The 15,490-nt window shown below is 37.4% G+C and overlaps 2 protein-coding genes across 2 annotated transcripts; both read left to right on the forward strand.

Moving 5' to 3' along the window:
* Positions 1–4,863: 4,863 nt before the first annotated feature.
* Positions 4,864–9,277, forward strand: LOC143629261 (GDP-Man:Man(3)GlcNAc(2)-PP-Dol alpha-1,2-mannosyltransferase-like). Its single transcript, XM_077098577.1, has 7 exons — positions 4,864–5,220; positions 6,769–7,055; positions 7,141–7,327; positions 7,435–7,503; positions 7,600–7,793; positions 8,585–8,694; positions 8,771–9,277. Exons 1-7 carry the CDS (start codon positions 4,918–4,920, stop codon positions 9,004–9,006), a joined length of 1,386 nt encoding a protein of 461 aa, XP_076954692.1. The 5' UTR covers positions 4,864–4,917; the 3' UTR covers positions 9,007–9,277.
* Positions 9,278–10,259: 982 nt separating this feature from the next.
* LOC143629181 (uncharacterized) lies at positions 10,260–11,724 on the forward strand. The gene is made up of 2 exons (XM_077098522.1): positions 10,260–10,407; positions 11,038–11,724. The coding sequence occupies exons 1-2, from the start codon at positions 10,366–10,368 to the stop codon at positions 11,647–11,649; spliced, it is 654 nt and encodes a 217-aa protein (XP_076954637.1). The 5' UTR covers positions 10,260–10,365; the 3' UTR covers positions 11,650–11,724.
* Positions 11,725–15,490: the final 3,766 nt, after the last annotated feature.

Consider the following 15,490-nt stretch of genomic DNA (forward strand, 5'->3'; position numbering starts at 1 on the left):
GTCCAAAAGTAGACGTTCTTGATTCGTTTTATAAACCCGGTCAACATGTTGGTGTCTGCCGTTATATTCTAAAGTAATGGTTTTGCATGCTTTTGACTTATTGTTGGATATCACATTTTGGTTCGTGTTGACCGGTTCATTTAGCAACATAAACATATCCACAATCACAAATTATGAGTTTTATTTCTTTTAGCGACATAATATATCCACATTTGCGTTTGTGTGAAGGCCTAAATAAAAATGAGATTACATGACCTTAACATTGCAATTAATAATAATTATAATAAAAGAAAAACGCTTATAACGTGCCTCAAACTCATGATTTACAACTAAAAGACACATAGGTTTTCAACCAAATCAATTTTACTCGTCATTATAACATATATAAAAAATATATATCTATATATAATATTTTTATTTCAATGATTTAGTAGTCTTAATTAGTTAATTATGTGTGAACCTTAAGTCCTTACTTGAGTTTGATGACCCAAGGGCCGACCTTGCTCAGTAGTCAATATACACACCAACCTTTAGGTGGTTAAGAGAGTCAATAGACGATAATTTGAGATTTCAATAACAGAGACATTTTTTAACCCTTTATTACTCTCGTATTTCACACTCATTTGAAGACTTTAACTCTTAGGCACTCTTTAAAACCACAAAGGCCGGATTCTGGCTTTTTATTTGAACGGCCAAGAAAAAAAATCCCAGTTACCCAGGATAATTTAATGGCAAAAGACAACCTCATACGTCCGTGATTGCAGACAACGCTAGGTAGCCCAAGTCAATTAACTTATGTTTTGGGGAAAACCCACCGTGTGAAGGCCGCTATAGTAAAACCCGGTTGAGATTAGTATAGAACTTGAGACCATGCACATTCTCCCAAGTCTTAACTCACCCTCCGAAGTTAGTCATTTAACTTCATCAATAAGTTATAAATACGCAATTCTAAACACCACTACATCTTCGTTTTGATCTACTCAGCATGAACCAAGCACGCACGGTACGTAAATCTCTACACAAGGTTTATCGTACACACTTGTTTTCGCAACTTTTAAGGTTTGTGATTGAAGTGGAATTAGGATACATGAACAAACAACAAGGCCTTGTTCATGTTCGTATGTTAAGCTTTTATCGGGCAAGAGAACGGTTCACGAACAACTAACTGAACGGAATTTCTTGTTCGTGTTCGTTCAATAAAGGTATAAGTTCACAAACACAAACGAACGAACACAAACACATGTTTTATTTGATTTGGCTAACCGAAACAGTGATTGTCAAGTGTCAACGGTAGGGTCCAGCTACCAAGTTTATGTAGTCGTGTAAGTATTTTAATTAACATTCATATTCATATGTTAATTTTACGTATAAAACAATCACATAATACTCGTGTATATATATATATTATTGTTTTATAGTTAATAATTTTGTTTAAATCTATATATGATAAGAGTAGAAAAGTCATTAAAAAGTACTCCGTATTAAAAACCTTTAATGAACAAACATGGCGAACATAAACTAATAGTATCGAACGATGATGAACACAAGTGAACGAACATGGCCTATGTTCATGTTCGTTCATTTAGTTAATCAGACGAAATTCCTTGTTTATTTGTGTTTGTGAAACATCACCTCAGAACAGTGTGTGATTATTGATATGCCAATGCAGCCATTGAGGAAGCCAATCGATGCTACTTCAGCACTACTGAATCCCAATTTAAAGCTTTTCGCTTTAAAAGGTACAACTTATTGTTTATTAGGTGTTGAACGGGTTGTGTTTGTGGGTCCAACCCGACTTAAACCCAAAAGTTTGGCACAAACCTGAATATGAAGATCGTGTTAGACACGTGAACCCGAACACAACCCGTTTAACCCGAAAGTTTTATAGTTTTCTTTTTTGTTTTCACATATTAATACTTCAAAGTTACATTTTTACAACAGAAAAAATAAAAAAACTTATATAAAAACAATTAGATATTAATTGCAAACCTTATGTCAATTTCCATTTTAGTTTTAGGCATATATAACCATTCAATTTAATAAATTAAAAATATATGTGTTAAACAGGTCAACCCCCGAACCCGACCTGTTTAGCTAAATGGGTTCAACCCTAAAAACTGACTCGAACATGTTTATACCAAACCTAAACACGCGTATTTCATGTTAGGCTCATGTCGTGTCACAAATGTTGAACCTTCTGGTAAACATGCCCTGGTCTTTGGCTGCCTGCAATTTGAACATTTAGAAATACATTAGTTTCTGCATATAGCTAATTTATGATGTGTTTTTCTTGAAGTTCAACTCCCTGAGAGTACTATGGATTACGTAATGCTATATAGTGTCGAGACGAAAGGCAAAGTGAAATCTCATAACATGCCTGAGCAGGTGACTGTGTTTTATAACTTAACATTTTAATTATCTGCAACATTTACATTTGATCACATTTCATTCTCTAGGTTATCTTTTGGAAGTGGGTTGCCCCTAAGATGTTGTGCATGGTAACCGAGACGTCGGTGTATCATTGGTTAGTTGAAGGTACATTGCTTTCTTTTTGTTTTTTGAGTTTTGCCACATCAGCTGAACAACTCGGTGTTCTGTTCCTTCGGTGTAGGTGATTCTGAACCTGTAAAGACGTTTGATAGAATGGCCAGTTTATCAAACAGTCAGGTAATCTACAACATATGTGATCCATCCGAGAAATGGCTGGCGTTGATTCGAAGTGCCCCTGGCTCACTAGAGGTTTGCTGTTACTCATTAGTTAAACGTGAACGAATTGCAACTTATCTTTATGAATCATTTTATTTTTAATAGTTGCTTATAGATCATCTAACACAAAGCTACTTTTACTTAATAGTTAATTATGCTTATACGGACTAAAATCGGTTTCTCTTATGTATTCATTGCTCTTATATGTTTTTTCAACTTGTATAAATACTTACAAGTATATCATGTGGCATAGGGTCATATGCCTTTACAATTGGGTTATGTAGTTTTTAACTGTTTGTCAATTCTTGGTTCTTAGTCTGATTATGTTCATGTATGTGAATATTGTTTTTAAATGATGGTAAATAGTATTTTCTAGATGAAAAAATGAACAGTTCATAGAGACCCCAATTAGTCAAAGGAAATATGCAAATAGGGGTGCGCATGAAACCGAAAAAAACTTGGTTTTATGTTTTTGTAAAAGGTTTGGTTTTGCATGTAACAAACGGGTGAAAAAACAGAATTTATAATACATTTATTTTTAAACTTTTTTTCTTATTTTAAGTAATTAATAAGAATTTAATAAACATGTAACTCAAATATTTTAGACCAAATGTATTATAATCAATTAAGCTTTAATTAACATAAGATTTAGGCCAAAATTCATTATTTTATACCGAAAACCAAAACCGAAAGGTTTTCAAAAATTCAAGTTTTTGTTTCGTATTTGACCAAAACTGAACCAAACCGAACCATGCATAGTCCTATATGCAGCTGTGATCTGTTGATCAACAGAGAAGTCAAGCTCTTGAAGCGCATATGATAACTGATAAGTATAAATCCTTAACCAGTTACTGAGTTCCTGATTAGTAGAGCAGTTATTTATCCTTGTTTTCAGCATCAGTACTTGGATGTTCATGTTTTTTATTATCAGTGTTTTCCTGTGATCGACGAAGCAGCATGTACGTCTTTGTTTCTAACTTGTAGCTGTTTTACCTTGACAGAGACCCGAATCAGTCAAAGGAAATGTGCAGCAGTATTCTGTTGATCAACAAAGAAGTCAAGAGCATGCGATAAGTATCCCACGCAATCCTTACCCAGTTCGTGACTAGCGGAGCAGTTATTTATCTTTGTTTTTAGTATTGGTACTTTGGATGTTCTTGTTTTTGATTTGCAGTGTTTTCTTTGTAATCAGAGATCAGCCCCTCTCGAATCGGGCCGACTATCTTTCAGTGAATTCTTTAATCTGATTTCAGACTTTCAGTATGTTTTTATTTTTTAGCTAGTTGGATGCAAGTGATCACATATTTATAAGTGATCCCTTTATTATTGTTTTCCAAACACTTAAGCTTTTATACACCTCTCAAAATGTATAAAAGTTGTGGAATGTTATTTGGCTATTTACATCTACTTTCAGAATTTGTACACAATTAAAACTATGTAAACAGTTAAACACATGTACATCTACCTACAGAATTACGACATTTCATATTTAACAATTTAACCTACTACTTAATAGTTACATAATCTATCCTAAGCTTATTTATAAACAAGAGTAAAATGATCATATTGTTCTCATGTGCAACTCACATGATCATAACCAAACAAATTAACGAGATTAGGGTAAAACAACACCGCCTGTATAATGCAGAAGCTAAAACATGAAAAACGATTGTTGTAAATACCTCAAGTAAAAGATAGAGTTTGACCTACTATATATATTTAAAACCCATACGACGGTGTCACGGTGGATTTGATTGGTCTACGTGACACCATTCCCATGCTGACACTTCATTTTTTTTGTTTAATCTTTTTAGCCTACGGTTTAGTATCTGTACCATCGATAACGATCGAATTATATGTTTACGATTTAGTTGCAATTCCGTCGTTACCGACCGAATTCGTGTCGATTCTCCACTGCAAAGCGCGGGTTTTTGTTATCGGCGATACAGTCCAATAATTCCAGCCGAATTCGAGTCAGTTCTTGGGCTTTTTTATCCGTTTAGATATACTAATTTGTTGTATTTTGACGGGGACGATTTTGTTTTCTTTACTTTCGTTTCCGTAACTCAGTACCGATCGAATTCGTGTCGATTCTTCGTCGATTTAAAGTGAACTTTACAAAGAGTCAAAAGCACGCATGATCAAAAGTCTCCCTCTTTCATCTGCAACACTTTGAACAATCAAACCTGCAACATTACACAGCTACTCAACATGTGGATTATAACCGCCATACGAATACTACTAGTCTCCGCAATGATGTCCTTAGCAACACACTTCTACTTACTCCTATCCTACGGCCGGACCAACAAAAACAAAGCCGTAGGGTTATTCCACCCGTACATTAACGACGGAGGCGGTGGCGAGCGAGTCTTATGGTGTGCGGTTAAAGCTGTTCAAGAACAACGGCCAGATCTCGACTGTGTTATCTACAACGGCGATCATGATGCTTCGCCTGACAGTCTACTCCGTCGTGCCGTTGATCGGTTCGGTGTTAACCTAATTTCACCTCCCAAGGTATAATTTCAACTGTTGTAATTTGTAAACCCTAGGTATTGAAATTAGGTGAAATGATATGAATATGTGATGAGTTAACGTGCATTTGTATTTTGTTTATTGATTGTGATGGATCTGATGTTACTATTGTAGTCTCATCATCATCATCATCATCATCGTACTCAGTATATCCCACCAATAGCAATGCTATGGTAGGGTCTGAGGAGGGTAAGATGTAGACAGCCTTACCTCTATCCCATAGGGATATAGAGACTGCTTCCGGTGAGACCCCCGGCTCGATAGTAGTTTTGCATCAAGCCTTGGACATAAGGCACATAGCACTCAATCATCGGGACACCGGCTGATTGGTGCATGTGCCCTTGTCTTTCGGCTATCAACGCCACCACATGATGCCTGATTAACCTTCCGCCACTTTTAACGTTATTTTCATGAGATTAGTAAAATAATGTCAAAATTAGTGCAATTTTACTTTTGCCCACCTGAGGGTTCACACATATATACATTATATGCGCGCACCGCAAGCAGGGCGTCATATTGTAGTCTGATAAGTGAAATTTTAAGTGTTGTAAACACTAGTTGCTGAATCACAAAGTTTAAGATGAAATTTTGTGCAATATGTGGTACTGCCTCCGTCCCATTATAAGTGTCCTAGTTTGACTTTTCAAGTCTTTTTTTTTGCAAACTTGACCGTAAATATTTTTGTTCGTGTCATATAATACTTGATGAAAATTATATCAATGTAAAATACATTTAAAACCCAATCCATTCATATATTTTACATCAAGTATTATATAACACAAACAAAAATATAGTCGGTCAAAGTTAAAGAAGAAAGACTTGAAAAATCAAACTAGGACACTTATAATGGGACGAAGGGAGTATAAGTTAACCTACACTTGTATGATTGTGATTAGGGCTGTAAATGAACGGAATCGAACAAGGTCGTCTTGTTCATGTAAGTTTGTTTAAGCTTTTATCGGATACGCGAATGGTTTACGAACACTTAACGAAACGAATTTTTTTGTTGGTGTAATGGTTCACAAACACAAATGAACACAAACAATGTTTTATTTGATTTGGCTACCAATTTTGTGTTGGTGTTTTTTCTTAACATTCATATTCATATGTTAATTTACATCTGAATTAATCACATAATACTCATAGTCATAGGTATCTTTGTTTTATAGTTAATAATTTGCTTAAATCTATTTGATAAGATTACAAAAGTAATTAACAATATTAAAACTTTTGATGAATAAACATTAACGAACATAAACAGCCATAAATGAACGCATTATCATTATCGTACGTTCACACGCAAACGGACATGGCCTCTGTTCGTGGTCGTTCATTTAGTTAATTAAACGAAATTCCATGGTCATGTTTGTTCGTTTATTAAACAAATGAACATAAACGAAGTCCGCTGAGCGTTGGGTTCATTTACACTCCTAATTTTGTCGTATCTGATTTTACAATCCTAATTTGTTGAAGCTGTTTTGCCTAATCTGCTAAGTAAAGTTTATGATTTCTGTACAATGTTTATATCAGGTTGTGCATTTACACAAAAGGAAATGGATAGAAGAAAAAACATATCCTCGTTTCACTATGATTGGTCAAAGTCTCGGTTCAATCTACCTTTCATGGGAAGCTTTGACCAAATTTGCTCCATTATATTATTTGGATACAAGTGGATATGCATTTACTTATCCACTTGCTCGGCTTTTCGTGTGTAAGGTTATTTGCTACACACATTATCCCACAATAAGCTTAGATATGCTCTCACGAGTCCATTCACAGAGTTCCATGTATAATAATGACGCCTTTGTTGCTAACAGGTTTGTTGCATATTTCTTTGATTTTTTGTTTTTTTTGTTATAGCTAATCTAGTATGAAAGACTGAAACAGTACTTGTTGTGACAGTGCTTTGCTATCACGGCTCAAACTCGTTTATTACACAATTTTTAGTTGGATGTATGGATTTGTTGGCTCTTGTGCAAATCTTGCTATGGTAAATTCTTCATGGACACATTCGCATATTGAGAAGCTTTGGGGAATTCCAAATCGAATTAAACGAGTTTATCCTCCTTGTGATACAACCGGATTGCAGGTTTGCTTTGTATTCTTTACTAACTTCCACTAACTTCTGCTGTAAAAAAACATGGTTTTGTTCATAACATAATAAAGAAGCTTCATAGCCAATTGTGAACTTAACAGGCACTTCCACTTGAAAGAAAAGCAACACCACCCATAATCATTTCAGTGGCTCAATTTCGACCAGAGAAGGTGTGCATTTTGCATAAAGACCTTATAAATTTGTTGCCTTGTGAAATCTTTAAGAACCGGTTTCTCATTTTAGGTTATTTAAAAATTGTATGTCAGGCGCATACTCTTCAGCTTCAGGCTTTTGCTCTATCCATCAGTAAAATAGGTTCAGATGTTTCTAGACCCAAACTCCAATTCGTTGGTAGTTGTAGAAACGATGGTGATGAAGCAAGATTGCAGAATCTTAAAGATTTAGCTGTTGAACTTAAGGTTGAAGATGATGTAGAGTTTCATAAGAATGTGAGCTACAGGTTTGTCTCACTTTACTTTATATATATATATAATGCTATATTAGAGGCTTGGGTAATTGCTTTAATGGGTCTGGGTTTTAAACATATCAGTTTTTAGTACGGGTTGTAATGGTCCCGCTCTTGAAACTAAAAACATGTTTATGATTACTAATGATGTTATTTTAATAATCTAAGTTTTTAAATGACACTATCTAATAAGTGTACGCTTTAAAAGTAGACTTTGGGCGAATCTTAACATATTTGAGCCATTTGACCCGTTCCCATTTTAGCTAGTTTCTCTGATTTGACCCCTTTGTAAACGAACACGAGTGGGGCTTGTTCATGCTTGCTTCTTTAATTTTACCCGAATGAAAATAAACTCGCTCTTGTTCGTTTATTTATTTTGTTACTCAATTATCCAAGGATTGGTTCTTAAATCTTAAGTTTGATTGAGGTGATGTGTTGAATGAACATAAACGAACGAACGTAAATGAACACACATATGCGAATGTAAATGAATAAACATAAACGAATGTAAGTAAACAAACTTAAATGAAGTAAATTAACAAACATAAACGAATGTAATGGACGTTCATGAATGTAAATGAACGAACGGGACATGTGTTCATGTTCTTTCGTTCAATAAATAAGCGAACTTTCCACCAAATTATTCAGAAAAAGTTCACTGAACGTTCAGTTTGCTTACAGGCCTACCACCAACAGGCAACAGTTCATAAGTAAATGGATCAAAATAATGCTATTCTCATACCACCATATCAGTCAACAAGCTTTTGACTTTGTTTTCAATGCAGGGAGTTAGTAAAGCTATTGGGGGATGCGACAGCAGGGATTCATTCAATGATAGATGAACATTTTGGCATTAGTGTTGTAGAGTACATGGCTGCAGGAGCCATACCCATCGGTAACTAAACAAACCATGCTGGATTACTTTTATTATTACCTATTTGGGCTAAATGACATGTTTAAATTGTTTACAGCTCATAATTCAGCTGGACCTAAGATGGACATCGTGTTACCAGAAGAAGGGAAGGAAACCGGGTTTCTCGCCCAAACTGTTGAAGAATATGCAGACACAATTTTGAAGATTTTAAGGATGTCAGAATCCGAGAAGCATGAGATGGCTGCAGCTGCAAGAAAACGGGCTAGTAGGTATTCAGAGCAGAGGTTTTACGAAGATTTTAAAGCTGCGATTAAACCAATTTTAAACCCGTGAACTTTAAGATCATGAAAGATAAAGACAAGGATGCCCAAAGTCACTTCTTTTAGGTGGTAAATGCGAGTTGATGTTTCCACACGGGTTAAAATACCCTACTGATGTGATATTGTGATGTGTTTTGATGATATACGCCTGTATAGGGTATGCATGTGTATGCCAGGAGGTCTTAAAAGAACATATGTTTAAAAAAACATGGTTGAATACTTGACTTGATGAAAGTACTAACTTTTAACACATGTTACATTTCATTGTGATAAAGGAGTTAATAGGGTGCTTCACAGTTTATTTGAAATTTATTTTTTGAAAATTGAAACAAATAAGAATTTTGGTTAGAATTTAGAATGATGATTCAATTTGAAAATTAAAAAACAAAAAACAAATTTAGGATTTGTTTGGTTCGAATTTTGGTTTCTTTAATACCAATTCGAATAACAGACAACCTTCAATTGCAATGTGTAGTCATCTTAGAGTAATTAAAAAGGTATAATTGACTTCCTGTAATTTGACTATGATTTTTATCATTTTAATTTGCTAAATTAAGGGACTTTTGTCATCTTCATAGCTTCTTTTTTATAAATCTAACCAGAATTGATACAAACAAAAACAAATATGTAATGTAGAAAATTGTTAACATTGATTACTTTGAAAGCATCATACATTACTCCTATTTAAAGTTTAAACCATAAATGCAAGAGAGAGATAGTTACATACCTTTTATACTTACTATCTAAACATCGGTTTTGTTGCAACAATTTTATCTTAGTCTTTGAAAGGCCGATAGCGTTAAAAAAACAAAAGAGGACCACTTACAAGAAGCAAGAAGCCTGAAACATACAAGGAAAGAAAAGCACAAAACACAAACCAAACATGAACCAACTTATAAAGTAAAATTCACAAAATTAAACTTATACCATTTACCCCAATCCAAGCTCGAGCGTTTGCTTCTATGCTTCACACAACAAAAGAAGGCCGATTTGATATCATTTACCACTTTTGGACACACCGTAAAGGGGAAACTATCAAAAATAAAAACCGTTCCTTTATTTCCAAATCACCCAACACGTTATCGCTGATACGGACATTCATCGAATAAAAAATAACCAGTTTTGGTATCTTAACCGGATCGTGGATAATCGATCACAATCATATATGTATCTTGTAGACCAAAAAAGTAAGTAAGTAAAAATACAAGGACAATATTGTGAAGAAGTGGAAATAACAAATTATAATCTGTTAGCTACATAGTAAGGGTGTGGGTGGAACACTTTAGCGCCACAGATTCATTTCCACTGTTATTCTCCCCAATCTTAATAATTTTATTAATGGTTGGAACGTGAATAATTGAAATCTAATCCAATGGTTATTTCGTTTAATTCACTCGTCGGCTTCACTTCCACGGTATCTTCATCTTCTTCTCTATTATCTCCTCGTTTAATTTGATATCTACAGTTTAAATTTCATTTATTTTAGAACGAGTAACTGTACAGTTAATTTGAGTAGTTGTAAGTTAGCTCAACAGGTGTTGGTACTGATTCAACTGTTTATCATGTTTGATTGTGAATCTGATTAAATGATTTCTGAACTGCTTGAAAATCATGGTTGCTTTTGAATTGAATTCCAAATCTCCAACACATGAGGAACGAACATTAACGCCTGCTTTGTTCGTTTAAAAATAATAGAAAATAATTAAATATTATTCGTTAAGTGAAGTATGTTTATTTGTGTTTGTTAATTATGCTCGCTTAGATTTTTAACAAATGAACATAACCGAGCACAAACATATTCGTTTTTTTAAAACGAACGAACGTGAATACAAATTTTTGTTCTGTCAACTGTTTATGTTCGTTTACATGCCTATACACATGCACAATCTATTGAAAACACAGCTTTTTTGAATATTAACATTCAGGCAGTAAGTATCACAATCCAAATTAATGTAGAGATTTGATAAGTTATCAAAGATCATGAGTTCACTTATCTAATGTTGAAGACAGTTTTGATGATGTAACATTTGAAAACTGTACACAGGCTAACCATCAAACCGCCCCACGAGTGTTCATAGGAGTTCCAATACTGAATCCCAAGCATTTTCCGACCCGTTCTAAAACCCTTGTTTTCAGTAAACCAACACTTTTAAGAAGTGTAAAGCCTCTTTTGGTTGCAAACAGTGACCGCGTTACAACAGAAACCAGTGACAAAACTTCAGATAATAGTCAACCGTCACCTGCTTCTGAAGCCAACCTTTCTGAACCGAAACAAGATACATTGAATGCAGACACAAACAGTTCTCCAAAACGATTGAAATTAACTGCACGCGAGAAACTAAAGGCAGCAAGGGTTCGTAACCGTGAGTCAGAACCAAAAACCGATAAGAAACCAGAACTTGGGAGCAAAGTGCTAGAAGCGTTGAGGGAAACCGATAGAATTACAGGGAAGAAGAGATCCGGGCTTCCAGAAGCACCGACAAACATGTTGGATGACAGTAAACGAGGAATGCCGAAAAAAGGTTTGACCTTTGAGTTACCGGTTGGTTGGGATGTGTTTCTTATTATCACTTCTGTTGTTGTCATCAGCACCATAATGTTTACAACAACTTACATTGTTTGGAAAGTGGGTGCTATTCATTTTAATGAGTATTAGGATTTTGTATCTTGTTTTAAGTTAAAAGCAGATTTTATACTTGAATTTATATAAGCTTATTTTCATCTTTTGGTTCATAGATAAAATTACAGTTAAAACTGTTTGTATTTGGTACATGTATATGATTTCATTTGTATCAAACTTGTCAAAAAATACACAAAAATGATGTTTTTTAAATATTTGATTAGTTTTTAGTTTATAAAATAAAAATTGGAAGATAATATTTCTCATCCAATATTCCAGTCTGACTATTATTGTTAAGTTTCAAAGGGCTTTGGGCTGGCGACCGGCTGGCCTCTTTTGTCCTAATGGTTAACGATTCGATCTCCACAATAGAGTATTAGATGGATTTAATAGGTGTAACTTTGAGCAGTTAAAACACATATCAGATGACGTTAATATAACATGTTAAATTGTTAGACGATTTTGTATCCTTTATCCTTGGTATCAAACTAAAATTTTAAATAAAGACATTTTAATATTGTATAACACGATGAAAATATGAGATTCCATGCATAGTTGTTATAGATCGAACATCTAAACCGAAGCAAATTGGCCGGGTTGAAATATATATGGTTTAGATTTTACTGTTTTGCAGTTAACTCTATGGTCGGGAGCTTGGAACTGGCCTTATATACCGAACTGACTCTTTAAGATTTGTTATTTTTATTTTAGGTATATGATGTTACATATAAGTATTATATTTATGATCCATTATCTTTCTTACGCTACGCTTTTGACCACAGATAGAAAATAAGTTTTTCTTTCCCTTTGCAAAACGAAAATAATATATATTGTCGAAGCACGAAATGAATCTTACCTGATCCATGACGATGTTTCCACGGATTTTCGAGATGAACGAACCACGTCTTGATCTTCTTCTTCTGCGGCTGCGCCCGTGACCTGCAACGTTGAGACCTGCAATGGTTTCGGGGGAGTGGAGGTGACTGCTAAGATATCCTGAGGATTTCTTGTTCACAGACACAAAAAGTGGTGGTGGCTCCTACTGAGCATGACCCCATGATAAGGAGGTGGAGACCTCCTTATATAGAGTCTCATGGCCACCATCATGGTACCCTAATGGGCCTAGCCCAGTTAGGGTTACCTCCACAAAACCCCCTCGGCCCAATAACATTGTATTAGTCCATGCGATAAAATAGGCCAAACATAATAGATTTAGGGTCGTAGAACCGGGTTTTAGTACCATACCCCTACAAGCCCCCCAAGTCCAGTGTTGCTCCTGGGCGCGCAAGCGTCTAGGTGGAGCGCTGGACTTTATAAGGTGTGAGGCGATTTTTTCCCCTTTTCTTTGGCCTTGTCTTTATTGTCTTTTGAGTTTTGAGAGGTTTTCTTCATGATGGTGACATGTTGTAATAAAAGCCTGCGCGCGAGGCGACTTACGAGCTATAATAATAATGAAGCTTGCGCGTGAGGCGACTTACGAGCTATAATAATAACGAAGCTTGCGCGCATGGCGACTTATGAGCTGTAATAATAATGAAGCTAGCGCGAGAAGCGACTTACGAGCTAAAATAATAATGAAGCTGGCGCGAGAGGCGACTTACGAGCTAAAATAATAATGAAGCTGGCGCGAGAGGCGACTTACGAGCTAAAATAATAATGAAGCTGGCGCGAGAAGCCACTTACGAGCTATAATAATAGAGCCTGCGCGAGAGGCGACTTATGAGCTTTGAGAATAATAATTAAGCTGGCGCGGGAGGCGACTTACGAGCTTGTAGAATAATGAGAGCCTGCGCGCATGGCGACTTACGAGCTGAGAATAGTAAAGCCTGCGCGCGAGGCGACTTACGAGCTGTAATAATAAAGAAGCTGGCGCGCGAGGCGACTTACGAGCTTGCAGAATAATGAGAGCCTGCGCGCATGGCGACTTACGAGCTAAGAATAGTAAAGAAGCTGGCGCGCGAGGCGACTTACGAGCTGTAATAATAAAGAAGCTGGCGCGCGAGGCGACTTACGAGCTGTAATAATAAAGAAGCTGGCGCGCGAGGCGACTTACGAGCTTGTAGAATAATGAGAGCCTGCGCGCATGGCGACTTACGAGCTGTAATAATAAAGAAGCTGGCGCGCGAGGCGACTTACGAGCTTGTAGAATAATGAGAGCCTGCGCGCATGGCGACTTACGAGCTGAGAATAGTAAAGCCTGCGCGCGAGGCGACTTACGAGCTGTAATAATAAAGAAGCTGGCGCGCGAGGCGACTTACGAGCTTGTAGAATAATAACAGCTTGCGCGCGAGGCGTCTTATGAGCTGTGAATAATAAAGCATGCGCGTGAGGCGACTTACGGGCTGTAAGAATAATAACAGCTTGCGCGCGAGGCGTCTTATGAGCTGTGAATAATAAAGCCTGCGCGTGAGGCGACTTACGGGCTGTAAGAATAATAACAGCTGGCGCGTGAGGCGACTTACGAGCTGTGAAAGTAATAAAGCCTGCGCGTGAGGCGACTTACGGGCTGTAAGAATAATAACAGCTGGCGCGTGAGGCGACTTACGAGCTGTGAAAGTAATAAAGCCTGCGCGTGAGGCGACTTACGGGCTGTAAGAATAATACCAGCTTGCGCGCGAGGCGTCTTATGAGCTGTGAATAATAAAGCCTGCGCGTGAGGCGACTTACGGGCTGTAAGAATAATAACAGCTTGCGCGCGAGGCGTCTTATGAGCTGTGAATAATAAAGCCTGCGCGTGAGGCGACTTACGGGCTGTAAGAATAATAACAGCTTGCGCGCGAGGCGTCTTATGAGCTGTGAATAATAAAGCCTGCGCGTGAGGCGACTTACGGGCTGTAAGAATAATAACAGCTTGCGCGTGAGGCGACTTACGAGCTGTGAAAGTAATAAAGCCTGCGCGTGAGGCGACTTACGGGCTGTAAGAATAATAACAGCTTGCGCGCGAGGCGTCTTATGAGCTGTGATAATAGTGGAGCTTGCGCGTGAGGCGGCTTACGAGCTACTTTATGTCACGCGCCACGTGCAGATGTTGCATGCGCGTGCGCGTAGACTTTGGTTTTATGTTATGCGCCACGCGCAGATGTTGCGTGCGCGTGCGTGTAGACTGTGACATGTGCGAGCATGTGATGCGTAAGCATGTGATGCGTAAGCATGTGTAATATGCGTGAGCATATGTGATGCGTGAACATATGGTATGAGGATTCCCAACCCTTAAGTTTGGCGCGTAGCCATATGGGATATTATGAGGATTCCCAACCTTGAAGTTTGGCGCGTAGCCATATGGGATATTAGGAGGATTCCCAACCTTGGCGCGTAGCCATATGGGATATTAGGAGGATTCCCAACCTTGCAGTTTGGCGCGTAGCCATAAGGGATATTAGGAGGATTCCCATCCTTGAAGTTTGGCGCGTAGCCATATGGGATATTAGGAGGATTCCCAACCTTGGCGCGTAGCCATATGGGATATTAGGAGGATTCCCAACCTTGGCGCGTAGCCATATGGGATATTAGGAGGATTCTCAACCTTGAAGTTTGGCGCGTAGCCATATGGGATATTAGGAGGATTCCCAACCTTGAAGTTTGGCGCGTAGCCATATGGGAAATTAGGAGGATTCCCAACCTTGAAGTTTTGGTGCGTAGCCTGATGCGCGCATGCACGGCGATAGAGTGGTGACTCGCAAGTGCGTGTGCATGGCGGAGGTCTCTTGCGCAAAACCCAGATGGTGGTTTCCGCGGCGGCACATGCACGGCTGCGGAGTGAGAACCCCCGGGCGTGCGTACATGGCGGCGGAAGTCTAGTAACTTCTGGATCTGCAATTTAAGAGTCAGATCTGCAACTTTAGACCTAAAATCCAGGTTTGTAATCTAGACCTAGATC

Source organism: Bidens hawaiensis, unplaced genomic scaffold (assembly GCF_021521415.1).
Source record: "Bidens hawaiensis isolate Kalapana, Puna unplaced genomic scaffold, B.hawaiensis_p1.1 tig00005179_1, whole genome shotgun sequence".
Taxonomy (NCBI): domain Eukaryota; kingdom Viridiplantae; phylum Streptophyta; class Magnoliopsida; order Asterales; family Asteraceae; genus Bidens; species Bidens hawaiensis.

Coding starts and splice junctions, on each gene's coding strand:
- LOC143629261 (XM_077098577.1), top strand. CDS start 4,918: ATGTGGATTATAACCGCCATACGAATACTACTAGTCTCCGCAATGATG. Junction 5,221..6,768: donor ACCTAATTTCACCTCCCAAG/GTATAATTTCAA, acceptor TGTTTATATCAG/GTTGTGCATTTACACAAAAG. Junction 7,056..7,140: donor GACGCCTTTGTTGCTAACAG/GTTTGTTGCATA, acceptor TTGTTGTGACAG/TGCTTTGCTATCACGGCTCA.
- LOC143629181 (XM_077098522.1), top strand. CDS start 10,366: ATGGTTATTTCGTTTAATTCACTCGTCGGCTTCACTTCCACG. Junction 10,408..11,037: donor TCGTCGGCTTCACTTCCACG/GTATCTTCATCT, acceptor AACTGTACACAG/GCTAACCATCAAACCGCCCC.